A 13,236-nucleotide genomic window follows, 5' to 3' on the forward strand; every position below is an offset into this window, starting at 1 on the left:
ACCATTATCTGAAAGAATAAGGGAGGAGGGTGGGAGTGACTTTGCTGAACAGCCTCACTAGTGGGTTGTGCTGGGATTAGTTATGTAAGCCTTGAGCATTTGGAAGTGATGATGACGCCATGTTTGTTTTGGTCTAGTTATTCACATTCTCATTAGCTTTTATCTTAGCTATTTTTTAGCCTTCATGCTTTTAGGCTGAATAATTATTATAAACATATTCTATCAACAGGTAGCCTCTTCCTCTTCCCCTACTCCATCATTTCAGTTAATTTTATCTACCTATACATGGCTGCTAAATGTTCACCTATAGGTTAGACCAGCTGCCAAGCTGCCATGCTCTGGACCATTGCTTCAGGTGATGGTTTCCAAATGTTTACTACTACCTTCTGTTTTGTCTTAGCTCTCTCAGGCTTCAACAGCTGACTCCTAATTTAAACTTCCCAAGAATTTGAAAATCAGTCTGTGCCCATCCTAACTGAAATTCTCACTGATATAAACTGTAAAAATCACCTCCTCTTTTAACCTTTCACTTTGCATCTTGAAGGTATGTGATCAGTCTTGCTTATGATAAGTACTAATTAACATTTAGTTTAATTAATTTCTCTGATGGTTCTGAATAACAAATTTATCCATTCATTTAAACTGCTAATTGCAATTTTCTTAAATGACTCTGGTATAAGAACCTGGCTACCAGCATGCATGTGACTTTTAGGGCAAAAGATCAACTTCACAAAGATTCCTCTTGCAGGTGTAATGCATGGACAGCATGCTGGGACTATTGGAGGTTCAGACCTAACAACTGATAAGCTGAGTTGGAGGACTCTGACCTTGATTTAGAGGAGGCATGACTTTAGGCAAGTTATTCCATCTCTCCAAGCTTCAGTTCCATCATCCATACAAATGAGGACAATGATAATGTGTATCTTGTGTGACTGAGGATTAAATAAGATAGGGACCATAGTACTGGCCTATAGAAAGTCCAAGTAAACTCTTAGTATTGTAGTAATAAGTCCTTCTGGTGAACAATTTGGACATTGAATATGTCAGTGTTTTTCAAGTGCAAAGAACCATTTATATCAGAATCAACTTAGGTACTTTAAGACATGCAGATGCCTGGGTCCCACTGTAGACTTCCTGGGTCCTGCTTTCTTACACTGAGGCCTAAAGCATCTGTATTTCATCCAGCTGCCCAGATGTGCAGTGATGAGAGAGAATATAGGTCAACCTACTGCTGCTTCAGGGTTTCTGTGTGAGCTAAGCTGCAGATGGGCTGGGCAGAGTCCACCCACTTAGTAATACACCAGAAGTCTTATTGGCCTCAATTTCTGGAAAGTTCTTAAAGACCATTTTAAGGTGAAGTTATACATTGTGATGCATGGTAGCTATATTTGCCCTTGTCTCACTGTCCTCTATGAATCCTTTTCCATACCAGATTTTGGCAAAAACTAAGGGGCATGGGAAGAAAACATAAAAATAAGGAAGTCTGAAAGTGCTCTTTGCTAAAGTGGCAAGATAATTTATTCAGAAGGTACAGGGTTGAAGGGGAATAACTAATAATAATAATACAGAATGACATCCATTCATTATATTGGTGCCGACCACTGGACAGCTTTTGTGCCTATACGCATGTCCCTTGGGGAGAGCTGCTGGCTTGTAGTGAACATTATGAAGGGCTTTGCCTAGGTTTGGGTGAGCAGATCTTTGTTGACATCAGGCCAGTTTCAATTGAGCTTCAAGTCGTTAAAAATCTAGTTTTATTGGCATCTCAGAAAGGCAGGAATTGTTCTGTTTCTCTGGCACAATTCTTCTATGAGGCAGGCTACAACTTGTTCTGTTTGCCCAATCTTCGATTAAGTCCCCAGGAGGAGGATAACCAGATTGTGTCACTTGGAAAGCACAGCGGTCCCCAGACAGGAAGAAGCCCACTGAGGCACTGGTTAGTCAGCTTCGTCCCCTCATTCCCCACACTGTAGGATTTCAGTGGCTTTTATGCTTGGCATCTCATGGACAGTTTGCTCCTTCCAAGGAGGACTGACTTGTGACAGGAATGCCCCTTTATGAGGAGTTTAAGGATTCTATAGATTCCTGAACAATCCTTCCAAAGGGTGGCTCAGGCCTTCGGATTGCTCCAAATCCAAGCTTCGATGTTTACTATCTGGGTGACCCTGGGCAGATGACTTAACTTCTGTGATCCCCAGACTCTATTCTTTGCCACCAATGTTTTTATGAAGGTTAAATGAGATACTGAATGAGAAAACCTGTAGACAATTCTGCATTTCAGAAGAGCTCAGACAATGGCAACTATGTTTCCTAGCATTGCTGAAAGGAGGTACATGGGAAATGCAGCTCTAGACCACTCTGGGGATTAAGACTTTAGCAAACTAAACTTAATAGGAGAATGTGAGACATGCGTAGTTTTAAGAAACTCTTCTTGACCCCGAAAGACAGTGGGCTTCTTTGAACAGATTAACTGGAGAAAGTAAACTCTGAAAGTCAGTCATAACACAGTCAAGCCTAGAAATCAATTCATAAACACTATATTTAAGGAACTAAGGCAGAAGTTTAGTAACAGAAGGAACCATAAATTCTAAACTTCGAGCTGTTTCAACTATATGCCAGCTGTCAAGAGAAAGATTAGTATTGGCCCAGAAAGTTTGCAAAACAATACTTTGGAAATAAAGAAGAATTATCTACAGGTTAACATTGCTGTATGTAACAGGTGCTTTTTGATATTAACATTTCTTTGCCTAATGCTGGACATAAGAAACCAATGATACATCATGTCTTTTTCTGTTGTTGCTTCAACATAAACACCCTCATTTCAATGCAAGGAAGAGTTTCACTATCACAGCCTTGTCCACTTCCTTCCCAAGGCAGCCAAGAAAGCAGCCAAGGTATCTCATCCTATTAAAAAAATGTTTTTGGTGGTACTTAGGGTTTGAATTCAGAGTCTTGCACTTGCTAGGCAGGTGCTCTGCCTCTTGAATCATGCCCTCAAGCCCCCTTTTTTGGCTTTATTTTTTGAATAGGGTCTCTCATTTTTTTGCCCAGCCTGGCCTGGATTATTTCTATTTATTTCTGCTTCCTGAGTGGCTTGGGATGTTAGGCACAGGCCAGCATGCCTGGCTTACTGATTGAAATGGGAAAATGGGATCTCTGTAACTTTTTGCCCAGGGATGGCCTTGAATTGAGATTCTCCTGATCTCTAACTCCCAAGTAGTGGAATTATGGGTGTGAGACTCTGCAACTGGCTAAAATAATTTTAAATTCATGAGTAAGTAAGATAAAACCATTCCAGTGTAGTTCATGATTTCCTGCTTCATTGATAATATTCAAATCAAATAGACACTATTATTGGAAATATAAGAAAGAACTCAACATATAGTATACAAAATTATTTATTAGTTCAAAAAATTTGTTCGTTACACAGAAAAGTTAAACAATGAGAAGTTCCCTACAAGGATTTTAATTGTGCACATATAAAGTCAGAGTGGCTGTATGACCAGGTTTGAAGAGCTCATATGAATGCTTACATTAACATCAAGAAACTGAAAAAGTGACATGTAAATCTGCTTGTAATATTTTGTTAATGGACTGCATATTTCCAAGAGTCATCCAGCCATGGTAGAAAAATAGACATACTCATACCATATTCCAAATTCATGTAACTTCTATTAACTGTAGCAGATGTCAGAGTTTGTTTCCCTCTTGTAGAAATCACTGGCGGGGGCCACGGGGGGAGCAAAATCCCCGCAGTGTGTGGTTGGGTAGAAGTATTCCGAGGTTCTGAGGACTTCCAAGTGCTCTGTGTCACAGGGTGAGCAGTAGCAGACTGGGGTGGCCGTGGGGAAACAGCTGTGCTGGGTGTGTGAGGGCAAGCGGTGGTAGGAACAGTCCTCCGGAGGGTAGCCATGGTTTAGGGTGTCCACAGAAGGGGGATAGTTGAAATTTTCTGGACTGTATGAGGGCAGCTGAGCAGGGGGGTAACTGTAGTCAAAGCAGCCAGAGAGACTGGAGGAATCCGAGGGCGATCCCAGGGTCTAGAGAAATGAAAACCAAGGAACATAGAGCTTGTTAACTTAGACAGGATCAAAAGAACTGAACTGTGTGGAGTTATTAACTCAGAAGAAGAAAATGAGGGGTAAAAACAAAACACCCACCCAAGTCCACAGCAGTAACTGTATTTGCTGACTCCATGATTTCATGACACCACATTCTGTATTTACCTTTTTTTTTCCCTAACAATCAATTGTCTTGCTTCACTGGCTTCCTTTGTTATAGCCCTACTTTAGACGATGTTTTGTTCTTAAACCACAAAACCCCATTGTACTTCAGTCACCTGCACATCAAATCCCACTGTGTGCCACAATATAAGTGGCAGGTGGCACCTTGGATGTTTCTCCTCACCCTTGACAGTGAAGAACCAGGTGAATAACAAAGGGAGAACTTGGATCCTGAAAGATCCAGCCTGTGGGACACTCCTACATGAGAAACAACCCTTCCTGCCACCAAAGTCTTGTCCCCTGAGGTGAAGGGTACCGTCTGCTTTCTCCAAAGCAAGCCTGTAGTTGCTACCGAGAAAGTCTAACTTAGAGACTGGAAGGGACTGTGTGATCCAGACCCAGTTTTTTCCCCATGACAATATACAAATTCTGCAGAGTTAATTTCTTATTCCAAGATTTATTCTGCTGCTTATATAGGCTTTTAGCAAACCAAAAGAAAAAACTTCATATTTCTTTTTTTTTTTTTAAAAAAAACCTTACATTTAAAGATTTAAAAAATTACAAATCTCTAAAAGGCATCTAAAACAACTAGTATTACTAATGAAAACATTACTTATTGAAAAGGACGACCCATTTTTGAACATTTGAGATCCATAAAGAATTGACAATTCAAATTCTTTGAAAGATCAGGGCTTCATTTTACTTATCATCTGAGGCCCAAATGAATTTTTGTATCTACAGAAGATTAAAACAATGAATTAGTAGAATCAATTCAGTATCCAAACCAAACCATCCCCTCACCTGAATGAAATTTTATAATGTATAGATGCAGCCTGAATCCTACTGTCAAGAATTAAAAAACTCAAGGGTTATTTAAGTTTAAACATTGATTTCCAAATTAGCAGATGTCTTAACTTCACAGTTCAAAAAGCAGTAAGTGAGCAGGAGCAGGGAATGTTTTATTGCCACACATCCAGTTACTTGGAAAATCATAATTGTGTACTTAATAGTTTATGCCCTGCAACATGTTCACACCCTGAATCCTTGTTGATAGAATTTGTGTGCTTTCTCACGAGAGATGATGTAAACTGTCTTGCAAAGCATTACTACCCCCTACTTAGCAGAAACCAGGTTGTATGAAGAATGGAGATGAATTACCAGGCTCTGGCTAAAGCAGAAAGGGGCCGTTTGGAAGCTGTCAGGGCAATAGTAGGGAGCACTTTGCGTGGAGTTGAGCAAAGGCTCCTGGAGTGTTTCTGTCTGAAGATAGGAATCAAAGATCTGGTCCAGGCAGCTTGGATTTTCTTCACAAGAAACACAAGTGGAAAATTCTCGGGGTTGAAAACAATTGGTTGTAGAAGACATCGGTTCAGGCTCAAAATACAGTCCTAGAGGAGAAAGGGAGAAGATGTTTGCTTAAAAACTGCCAAATGGATTTGAAAGGAGTTTTCTTTATTTTCTGAATATTTACTATACTTAAGAGGAAAACGGTATTCGAAAAATTCTACAAAAGTAAGTAGGCACATGATTTGGGCTTTTTAGTTGTCTTAGCTAATTAAAGTGCCAGTGAAATGAATCTGGTTAAAAATATGGCAATTGGCTGTCAATGGGGTTTGGGCAAAAATAAAGGATGGTGGCCCAGCCTGTGTCCAAGTGTCACAGTGGAGTCATGGCTCAAGGCTCTGCTGTCTTGGATTAGAAAACAAACCATCAATGAGTCCCTGTCTGTGGTTCAAGCAAACCTCTCAGAAGTAACTGGGAGATCTGTTAGAGACCTTGAGAAAACTTCTGATGCTGTAGGGATAATCCTCCTGGTTTATTGCTTTCCTAAACTTTTCACACTTGTTCTTTTCACACTTGCTAACTTCACTTTTGAGGAAAGGGTTTTGAGAAGTGATGATATAAATGCCAATGTAAAGGCCAAAAATGGAAACCAGGAATGTACAGTACAAATTAGTACTACTTGTTTAAAATTACAAAAAACAAAAATGTTTTCTTTGGGGACATGTTAAAATGATAATGCAGTGAAAAAACTGGTAAACACCCTACAAGAATAATTTGAAAAACAAATTTTCCAGGTTAGTCTTAATAGACTCAATGTGTGATATCCTTAAATGCTCAAAGAAGAGAGGTTTCAAACACACCACTAATGGGGGCTACAGGACACTTGAGACTTCTTTTGAAGTCTCAAGTTCCTTTAAGGTTAAGTGCAAGGGATGCATGCAGTGGAACCACCATAAGTACAGTTTTCTCATATGTGACCTCCTTAAACTCTTAGCTGCTGAGTAGCATAGGAGGGAGTGTTTATGTAATAGTTATTCGTATTGGGCTGGGAAAACTTACACTTGTTTGAACTGCTTTCTGGGAAGACAGAAAAGAAGGGGAGGGAAGCCCCTGTCGGCTAGAAGCTAAATGAACAGGAGCAAAGGCTTTATTCTAGCACTTCAGGATGTTCTGTGATCCATCTAACAGCACACTAAAAAAGATAACAAGATTCTGGAAAAACAATTCCGATTTCACAGTCAAGTTTAGTTACTTGGACATGAGAAAGCAGAATCAAGGTAGAGAACAAAGTCTAGGGACAGAACAGACAGCAGAGAACGGAAAGGTCAGAAATGAGGACAAAACGTTGAACTTGTTTCCTTGCTGGGATTGCATCTGAAGTCACTATGCCTTTTTCACCTTCGGATTGGTTGGATTCCAGTGAAATGGCAGTGCCTATCTTGACACCTGAATCCAGCACTGAAAGGCTTTCGAGATGGGCTTTGGAAGGCGTTTTTGAGGCAACTGTGATGCTGGCTGGACTGACCTGCAGAGGATGGTGCAGCTGGGTCTGAAAGGTGCGTGCTGCTGCCTCCCGAAAGCTGCAAAGCAAGAATACGACTATGAAGCAGACAGAAGCACAGAAGTTCTACACAGAGGAAGAGAGAACATCTTGACTGGAACGGTGTTTCCTTCTGCTAGCAGGTAAGCTAGATTCTTTCTTCTAAAAACAACTGCTTCCTTAAATACAACCAATATTGTATTTTATTTAGGTTCATATTTTATGACTGCTTGTGTGGGATTTCTTTTTTCTAATATCAGATTTCTTGGTTAAATTTTAAGTTACTAATTTTGGCAAAAAATAATGTAAATAACTTTTGTGATGCAGAAATGTAAGTGTTCATGAAAACTCAGCAGCCTTTGCATTAAATTACTTAATTTGTAATTAATAAGGACTAACAATTCATGCAATTATCACAGTAAATAATTTTCTTCAAATGTTTCATGTACCACCTAGTTTCTTAGTCTTAGGAATTCGTTTCTAAAAGAAAAACAATTCCACACTTTGTTAAGCCTGAGTAGCTAAAAATAGTCACATGTTGTTAATATTATGAACTCTTAAAGTAGAAAAGATAGAAAAGATAGAGAAGATTTTCTTAGAACTGTAGCCAGTGAGTCAGAGCCTATTATTCTAGTTTATGGTCACCAAATGGTTTCAATGGATTTTTTTTCTACTGTCTATAAAAGTTGTCTTTTTCATCATTGTATTTAATATGAAAGTTTACAACAGTGTTCTTTTTCACTATTTAAAGTAAAGCAGACTGTAGTTTCCAGTTGAATGGAGAAATACATTAAATGAGTAATTAGGATTTTTTGTTTTATATTTCAAGTGGTGACTTTAATGTTTAAAAGGACCAGCATTGCTCTGGGATTCTGGGCTGGGAAACCGAGATTACCACACCTCCCTTGGGTTCCACGGGATACTCACTCCTGCTCCCTGAGCCACTGGGCGCACAGCACAGTCAGTCACTGGTGAAACAGGAGGTGGTGTTAATTTTGAAAATGATCCATGCTGTAATGTCATGAACCAGGAAGCTGGAATCCTTTACTAGTTCTTTATGCAAATATTTGGCTGCAGTTTGAGCTGAAGGACTTGGAAGAAGGGGGTTTAAAAAAAATCTGCTTCATTGTAGAGCTCTCTTTAACCCTGTGTTCCCTCTGATTGGTCTGTTTGTCTGCTCCCGTTATCTCCCGAGGTATGTTTACAGTATGTTACTTGATATTATCATTCTAGTCATGGGTTCACTCTCTCCTTTGCTCCAAGAATACAAAGAAAGGCACCTCTCTCTTAGATTTCAAACAGCACAAAAATCCACAATTGAGAATTTATAAAAACACATCAAGGCTATTAAAAAAAACCCTAATGGTTAAAAAAAGGTAAATATAACTCAAGTTTCTCTGAGAGGGAGGGAGGGAGGGAGGGGGAGAGAGAGAGAGAGAGAGAGAGAGAGAGAGACAGAGAGACAGAGATTTACCAGTCTGGCACGCAGTTTCTCCTGGCTCAACTAGAGACCAGGATATTTGTCTCAATTTATAACTTCTATTCATGACTGTATTCTTGAAATTTCACACTGCAGCTGACTTTATAACAAATGAAGATAAATTTCTTCCTGCTTTGTAATACTTTATACAATGAATTCTGTCCTTGGTTTAAAGTTTCCCAGAAGTATCCATTAAGAATGGAACAAATGATAAGGAGATAATCTCTGTTTAACTAGAAAGGTCTGCACCACAGAGCAGGCACAAGTTATCCTTAGGTTTCTTCCTGCTGGGTATACTTTTGGAGCAACCCAGAATCCCACATCTTTCTGACGGCTCCTAGTGAGGGATTTCACATTTGCCACTCCTACTGAAATTCCATGTGTGTTACTCCTACATGCTTGTGAGGACATGGGCTGATAGAATCTTCCAGGAAGCAAAGAAGAGTGTGTTCTAGCAAGGCACTGGTTCAGAAGTTCTAATTTATTTCTTGGGGAGGAGAGGGGGAGAATTCAGAAAAAGATAAGTGAAACTGCTCCAGGGAACAGAAACTGGTCAGGTACACAAATGCTTTGGCTCCTGAAGCTTGCTAACAAGCCAACAGTGGCCAAGCACACTGTAAGCAACACAACTGGGGTGCTCATATGGAAGCCTCCACATACAGCTGAAGCAGAATTCTACCAATAGCAAGGCTCCTTAATGAAAGATTGCTTTATTGTGAGCATCATGGTTTTTTTTTTTTTGGGCCCCCAAAGCATTTTCTAATTCCCTCAGACCTAGTTTAATTAATTATATAACCATCTCTGAACTACAGGGGTCAAAATTACCAGACTCCTGTTTAGTATAATTAGATCTACAGAAAGATGAATTTGAAAGCCAACAGGTGGGAAAGGGAACGGTTTTTATACTAAAAATAAGATAACCTTAGTTCTACCTAACTCGACATTAGCAACTGCAAGACTTTAAACTTTAGTTACAGTAGAGGAATCAGATTTACTACCTCCTCTGATTTTTATAATTAAGTGAAATGATGAGTGTGCAAAATGCATTAAGAGTCACTGTAAAACCCTTTACCAGGCAAGGTAGTTTTAGCATTACTTGGAATTCTGCAGATGGAGAGGCTAACTCCTCCAGCTGTAGGTAGGTATCAAATCACAGCAATGAACAACCTGAACTCTAAATTCTGAACAAAGTATGTGATGAGCATTTCTGAACAGCTGGATTCCAATCCTTTGTGTGTGTGTGTGTGTGTGTGTGTGTGTGTGTGTGTGTGTGGTATTGGGGCTTGAACTGGCAGTTCTCTACCACTTGAACTGGCTGCTCCGCCAGTCCACTTGCAGTCCTTGACTGGAATTTTATTTTACTTTCTTTCCCAAATACTACAACATCTGTTGAACACGCACTGTGTGGAAAGGACTACTCCAAATGCTTTATATGCAATACCTCATTTTACCCTTACCAATCCATTATCCCCAATTTAAAGATGAGGGGAACAGGCAGGAGTGGCTGTGTAATTTGCCGGAGGATACATACCATAAAGGAGCTGAGAACTGAACCCAGTCCATCTTGCTCTGGAGCCTATCTCACTACCCCTACCTAATTTGCTCCTGCTATCTCACAAGGTTCTTTGTCAAAAACCCATTTTGTGAAGTCATACATGGAACACAAAGCACCAGGCACAAAAACTGTTGTGGGCTGCATGCCCACGGGCTGGAGAAGGACCAATCCTAACATAGGCAATATGAGCTCCAGCTGTCTGATCCTATCTCCACCCCCCACAGCAGCCCACAGCAATTATACAATCTTCAGTAATGAGCTCCTGTTTCTTGGGGGGGTGACCCCACATAGTTTGGTTTTGCTGCTTCCCTGAGCACTCCTGGCAAGTACCTACGTGCCTTAGGAAGGCATACAACATCTCAGGGTGACTTATGACTGCCCAGATCAATGTTGTAATTACCTGGAACTATGTGAGCGTCACTGTATCTTAAAGAAGTGGTTCTATGCATATTTCACAGACGCGCGGACTGGGGACTTTCATTGACAGGTGATTTTCAGATAAATGACCTCAAAGGCTGAGTTCCAGAAGCATGAGGAGAGAAGGATGCCCCACAGACATGTTAATGTGGAAGGGGTCCCCAAAATGAGGTGAATTTCTGGGAGAGATTTTCTATGGCTATGTGAAGGCTCGGTCTGCACTGTCTTCATAACCCAGTAGCAACCTACTTACCTGCTGGATAGCTCTCTCCCTATTGGACCAACACACCGTTTATACTCAACGCTGACTAGTGAGGGATGGACTCCCTTGGTTCCTGAGCCCTACAACCTGCTTCAGCTGTTCTTTAAGTTACCTACGTGAAGATGAAGCTGGGAATGGAAGCTAGAAGAACAGCTGGGAAAGACCAGGTCTGGGTGTGGCCTCCACACCTTCCCAGAGAGGGTTGAATGAGGCCTTCCATGGGTTGGGGGGCAAATGAGGGGCTCATGCTTACGGTTCCCCCAGAGGCTGCCTGGTGTGCCCTTCTTTGCTGCAGCAGCTCCTTCACTGTGATCTTCACTCGGACACCTTGATACACCTTCGGTTTCTCTGGGGAAAGGCAACTGAGTCAGTGGTCAATTTCAAGGTTTGGGTGGAGTGAGGGTCCCCTTTATGGGTTATGGTACCAAAAGCTACTAGGTTTGGAGAACACAAAAGGGATGGTAAAAGATGGCCTACATCCCTCACTCCTAAATTTCTCAGACTTGATGGGATTGAAGAGAGGCTGAGCAGTTTTCAGGTCCCTGTGGGAACAGAATGTATGGAAATCTGGGGGTTGGGCCCCATCCCCAGAGCAGCACACAGGTGGTTCAGAGGCCACCAGGGTGGCTGACCAAGTTGAGGGAACCTGGGGTTCTGGATGAAGGCATTATGGGGGGGCTCTCCAATTTATAGCAGCTGACCTAGTCCACCCCGTCATCGTGCTGTGTCCACTGATGTGAAGTCCCCAGTATCTTCCTTCTCCACCAGGCCAGACCTGGCTTCTGGGGAGGCTGCAGCCTCTACATGCCCTCACTCTGTAAGTCGGCCTTGGGGCAAGCAGCAGAGTTTGGCCAGCCTGTCTTGGGTGGGTGAGGGACATTCCACGCTGACCCCAGAAAGGGGACCAGGTCCAGGGAGCTCCCATTCCTTTCTTCCGTCCACCTCCCCCTAGCTCCTCTTCCGCTCTCCATCCTTTCCTCCTCCCTTCTGTGGCCCACGCTCCTGCTCTCCCCTTCTTCCCCTCTCTCCCCACCCCTCCCTTTCTGGTGCAGGCGTTTCTAGGCTGCGCACGGAGGCTCGGGGACAAGTCGGAGCACACAAGGTCCGGGAACCGGCTTCCAGGGACCGCGCAGCCGCCGGGAGGCCGACCTCCGGAAGGAGCCGCCCTTGAGCCCGGGAGGCCGGGCCGCATCGCCAGGGGAGCCAGGGTGGCCGGGCGCACGCCGCGGGGGTCCGTAGGGACGGACCGCGCACCCTGAGCAGGGACAGCCTCGGCCCGGGGCCCCGCACAGCCACAGTGAGTAGGTCGGGCAGGTTGTGAGGCCAGGTCAGGCCGGGCCGGGCGAGCTTTCCAGGTGGGATTGGCCTCAGGAGCCCAGTGCAAGTCCCACCTTGACCTTGGCCCCGGAGTGAGCGTCTGGGAATCGCGCGGGGAGGGGCGGAGCGCGGTGGCTGGGGCTGCAGCGCCATCAGCCCGGGCGGCTTGGCGACAGTGCCAGGCCGCCAGCGCCTCGCCTGGTTACTTTAGGGACCGCAGCTGGACAGCTGGGAGCCCCCGCCACCTGACCTGATCCCGGGAGCTGGGGTCTCCCCAGCAGAGGGACTTGCTCTGTTCTTCTTCCAGACCCAAAGAATCCCGAGCCCGGCCGACAGGGCCCCGCGCTGCACGCTCTGCACACCAGCCGCCTTCCCTCCGTGCTTCCGCCTTCCCTCCCGACTTCCTTGCTCCGTGCGGGGCTCCGCGGGCCGCGGACGCGTCCTGGGGTCGCACAGAGACCGCCACAGTTCAGCTCTGGGCGGCGATCGCGCCCTGCTCTCGCCTCGGCTCACCGTGAGCCTCTAGCTCCCCCCGCCGCCGCTTCTGCGCGCGCAAGGTCCGCGCCGCGAAGCCGCAGGAGAGGACCATGGAAAAGTGGGAGGGCGGGAGGGGGCCTGGGGTACACGGATGTCCCGAGAGGCCAACGTGGCCTCTGCCTAGGGAGCAAGCGCCGAGTGGGAGCCGCCGCAGTGTGGCCTCTGCCGTCTCCGATCCCCGCCTGGCCCGGCCCTTACTGGCATGCCCTGACTTTGTGCCTCTCTGTTACATGCAGGAAAAGCTGTGGAAATACACCCGGGTCGAAATGCCCCTCGCCAGCCTGACCCGACCCCCGGAGAAGCAGCTGAGTTACCGGACATCGTGGTCAACAGGAGCTGGCTCGGAGGCTGGATGCTGCAGCTGCAGGGACTCAGCACCTAGGAGGACTCCTGTGCAGGGAGAAAGGCAGAGATGCGACATTTTTAAAGTTTCACAAAGCATCTGGCTGCACCCAGGTCCCTGGAGCAGGAGACACACAGAATTAATGTTTTATACCTTCGGGTATAGGTTTGAGTTTTTTCCCCCTCATGCCAAGTATTTAAAACCTCTAGAAACCCATGATTTGACAATCAATGATTGCGCGATACTTTCAATTTGAATATTCAAAGGCTTAACAAAAT

The 13,236-nt window shown here is 44.1% G+C and overlaps 1 protein-coding gene across 2 annotated transcripts; it reads right to left on the bottom strand.

The window, feature by feature from the left end:
- Positions 1-3,389: 3,389 nt before the first annotated feature.
- On the bottom strand, positions 3,390-12,299 carry Pou2af3 (POU class 2 homeobox associating factor 3). 2 transcript variants are annotated; one of them, XM_074066757.1, is made up of 5 exons: positions 12,153-12,299; positions 11,015-11,109; positions 7,033-7,087; positions 5,382-5,611; positions 3,390-4,040 (listed from the first exon to the last, which is right to left on the bottom strand). In XM_074066757.1, the coding sequence occupies exons 1-5, from the start codon at positions 12,229-12,231 to the stop codon at positions 3,675-3,677; spliced, it is 825 nt and encodes a 274-aa protein (XP_073922858.1). In that variant the 5' UTR covers positions 12,232-12,299; the 3' UTR covers positions 3,390-3,674. The 2 variants fall into 2 exon arrangements, with proteins under 2 accessions (XP_073922858.1, XP_073922859.1); XM_074066758.1 differs by lacking the exons at positions 11,015-11,109; positions 12,153-12,299 and adding an exon at positions 7,975-8,402.
- Between the last annotated feature and the right edge of the window lie 937 nt (positions 12,300-13,236).

This window comes from Castor canadensis, chromosome 2 (assembly GCF_047511655.1).
Source record: "Castor canadensis chromosome 2, mCasCan1.hap1v2, whole genome shotgun sequence".
Lineage (NCBI taxonomy): Eukaryota > Metazoa > Chordata > Mammalia > Rodentia > Castoridae > Castor > Castor canadensis.

Coding starts and splice junctions, on each gene's coding strand:
- Pou2af3 (XM_074066757.1), bottom strand. CDS start 12,231: ATGGCGCTGCAGCCCCAGCCACCGCGCTCCGCCCCTCCCCGCGCGATT. Junction 7,088..11,014: donor AGGCAGCCTCTGGGGGAACC/GTAAGCATGAGC, acceptor CTTGCTTTGCAG/CTTTCGGGAGGCAGCAGCAC. Junction 5,612..7,032: donor AGCTGCACCATCCTCTGCAG/GTCAGTCCAGCC, acceptor TTTCTCCTCTAG/GACTGTATTTTGAGCCTGAA.